The 2,803-nt window shown below is 45.7% G+C and overlaps 1 protein-coding gene across 2 annotated transcripts; it reads right to left on the reverse strand.

Moving 5' to 3' along the window:
• Positions 1–438: 438 nt before the first annotated feature.
• mc4r (melanocortin 4 receptor) lies at positions 439–2,563 on the reverse strand. Of its 2 annotated transcripts, XM_062481082.1 has the most exons (5): positions 2,434–2,563; positions 1,848–2,277; positions 1,257–1,575; positions 625–950; positions 439–514 (listed from the first exon to the last, which is right to left on the reverse strand). In XM_062481082.1, exons 2-4 carry the CDS (start codon positions 2,255–2,257, stop codon positions 651–653), a joined length of 1,029 nt encoding a protein of 342 aa, XP_062337066.1. In that variant the 5' UTR covers positions 2,258–2,277; positions 2,434–2,563; the 3' UTR covers positions 439–514; positions 625–650. The 2 variants fall into 2 exon arrangements, with proteins under 2 accessions (XP_062337066.1, XP_062337067.1); XM_062481083.1 differs by lacking the exon at positions 2,434–2,563 and having other exon boundaries at positions 1,848–2,361.
• Positions 2,564–2,803: the final 240 nt, after the last annotated feature.

Raw genomic sequence — 2,803 nt, forward strand, 5'->3', positions numbered from 1 at the left:
AAGAAGAATCTTCTTAATTTTGTGTTATTGATGGCCAAATAGCACATTCATCGATGCAAATTTACTAATAGAAAACCTCTCCTTTAAAAAAAATCTTTTACAAAGAATTAGAATTATACAGTTAAACCATATTGTATTCCTTTAATGAGAAAGCTGTCAAAACAATTGATGTCTGTACTCTTTATAAGGTCTTTGTATAATTTGTGCTGTGCTGTACCCCCTTGCATTCTTGTGTGTTTGTATACTCAATAATTGATTGTATTTCTGCCTTTATGCAATCAAATTAAAACATTAAAAAACCTTGGTGTAATGGGGAAAGTCTGAAGCCTGTAATTTAATAAATGAATATCAGCTGTATCTGAGAAAAACAATGTTGACAAATAGCCTAACTGATAAAACAAGTTTTTATTCAATCATTATTTAAATAACAAATGATGTTATAACACACAGCAACAACCAGGGAGATGATACAAAGTGTGTGCCAAAAGTAGCAACAGACCGTTCTGAGACATCACTGAAGATGTTGAACACATTATCTTATAGCAGATTCACAGTCTGTTACAATATGTAAAGCAGACAGTGACAATACCCACAGTCTGTTTTCACTTGTTGACACACACACACACACACACACACACACACACACAGCGTCAGTATTTGCTAGGCAGTTCACACCCTGACAGCGAGGCCAGGCCACAGCAGCAGCAGCAGATCATCTCCCTGAACGTCTTCCTCATCTCCTGGCTCCTGAAGGCGTAGATCAGGGGGTCTATGACAGAGTTGCACATGATCAGGATCAGGTAGAGATTGAAGTGGGACATGAAGCAGACGCAGTATGGGTTCCTTGGACAGGAGATCATCAGGATGAGGTGCAGGAAGAAGGGCGCCCAGCAGACGATGAAGACTCCCAGGAGGATGGTCAGCGTGACAGCTCCCTTCATGTTGGCTGCCTGAAACAGGACAACGCAAAATGGGACGGTGTGAGTGTAGGAATTTCGACTTTGTTACATGGACAATATCACAGGATGTAACCAGAAACATCTTTCAGGAAAATTCTCAGGGACGCTTTCAAGGGGGATTCCTTTAAAGTTCCTTTAAAGTTCCCAGATAAATTCCCCCAAGGGGACAGTTCCCAAATACATTCCCCTATACATTCCCCTGGGAACTCCCACGTTTATGACCACAGTGACATGGCGTTCTTGCACTTTGAAAGGTCTAACTGTACTTTCATCTTCCGGGCCCTCCGGTAGGCCTACCTGCCAGACTGGCCTGTGGCCGGGCAGCACAGCGATTCTCTTCATGTGCAGGCGTGCCAACATGAACATGTGGACATAGAGGGACGCCATCAGCACCAACATAGCCAGGAACATGGTGATGAGGCACACCAGCACTGTGGCGCTCTCAGAGTGCACGATGAACAAGACGCCGGCCACAACACAGAAGCCCCAAATGGCCGTGATGACGGCTGCGGCTCGGTGGGTGGTCATGATGTTGTGGTAACGGAGCGCGTAGAAGATGGTCACGTAGCGGTCGACCGCGATGGCCAGGAGGCTGCAGATGGACGCCAGCAGAGAGCTGTGGAGCAGAGAAATTGGATGCAGATAAAAGAAGAAATGTTTATGTCTTTGTTGGTTTGTTGTGTTTATGGGATACGTTTGTGACATACTTGGGATAGATAGAGGCATATAGCAAGAGCTTTTACAAGTTCACTTGTTGAAACCAATGAGAATTCCTCAAACTTCAAACTCAAACACGCTCCAAACTAAAAAAGGCTAAACCTGACAAAAAATATAAAAAATCTTAACCCAACACATTAACAGAATTGCATTCCACATTACACGCAGTACCTGCAGATCATCGAGTCAAAGATATTGTCCATGCTCTTCACGACACCAGCACCGATCCTTCCCAGGCTGCCCCCGTTGATGATAGCCATGGCAACAGTCTCCGTGGCGTTGGAGAGGCTGACCAGCATGTCTGCGGCGGCCAGGCTGCAGATGAAGAAGTACATGGGTGACTGGAGGTTCTTGTTCTTAAGTACGGCCGTGATCACCAGGATGTTCTCCAGCAGGCTCACCACTCCCAGACTGAGGAACACCTCCGTGGGGATCAGAAGCTGCTTGTAGCAGCCAGGCGATGACGAAGAGGAGGAGGTGGAGGAAGAGGAGGATGAGTGGGGGATGTGAGGGCTTGCTCCGGCGAAGCTCTGGTTGCGGCTGGGCAGGGGTAAGCCTTTGTGATGAAGGCTGGTGTTCATTCTGATGGTCCCTCCAGACTCTTCAGGAAAACAGATCAGAAGGTCGCTGGTTCGATTCCCAGTCGTTCCAAATTGACGTTGTGTCCTTGGGCAAGGCACTTCACCCTACTTGCCTCGGGGGGAATGTCCCTGTACTTACTGTAAGTCGCTCTGGATAAGAGCGTTTGCTAAATGACTAAATGTAAAACAAATTCTTCATTCCAACCTACTAAAAAGATGCTTGTTCAGCACCCTTGTGGTGAATCAGCATGTGATTGACGCTGCAAAAGCTGAAAACAAACTATGATTTCATCCATCTCATGAACTTGTAATTTAATTTAATTTAATAAAGTCCAGTCTAGGTTTGTTTGCTAGCCCACGTCCAGTCGTGATAGATCCTATAAACAGGCTTTCTGGCTCCACAGGCAAGGCTGCAGTCCTAGCATCTGCTCGTGCCAACACTGGATTGTGCTGACCATTTGAGACACACAGATATGAGAGAGAGATAGAGAGCGAGAGATAGAGAGATAGAGTGGGGAAATACGATAAAGAGAGAAATAAAGGGAG

This window comes from Osmerus eperlanus, chromosome 16, assembly GCF_963692335.1.
Source record: "Osmerus eperlanus chromosome 16, fOsmEpe2.1, whole genome shotgun sequence".
NCBI classification, from domain to species: domain Eukaryota; kingdom Metazoa; phylum Chordata; class Actinopteri; order Osmeriformes; family Osmeridae; genus Osmerus; species Osmerus eperlanus.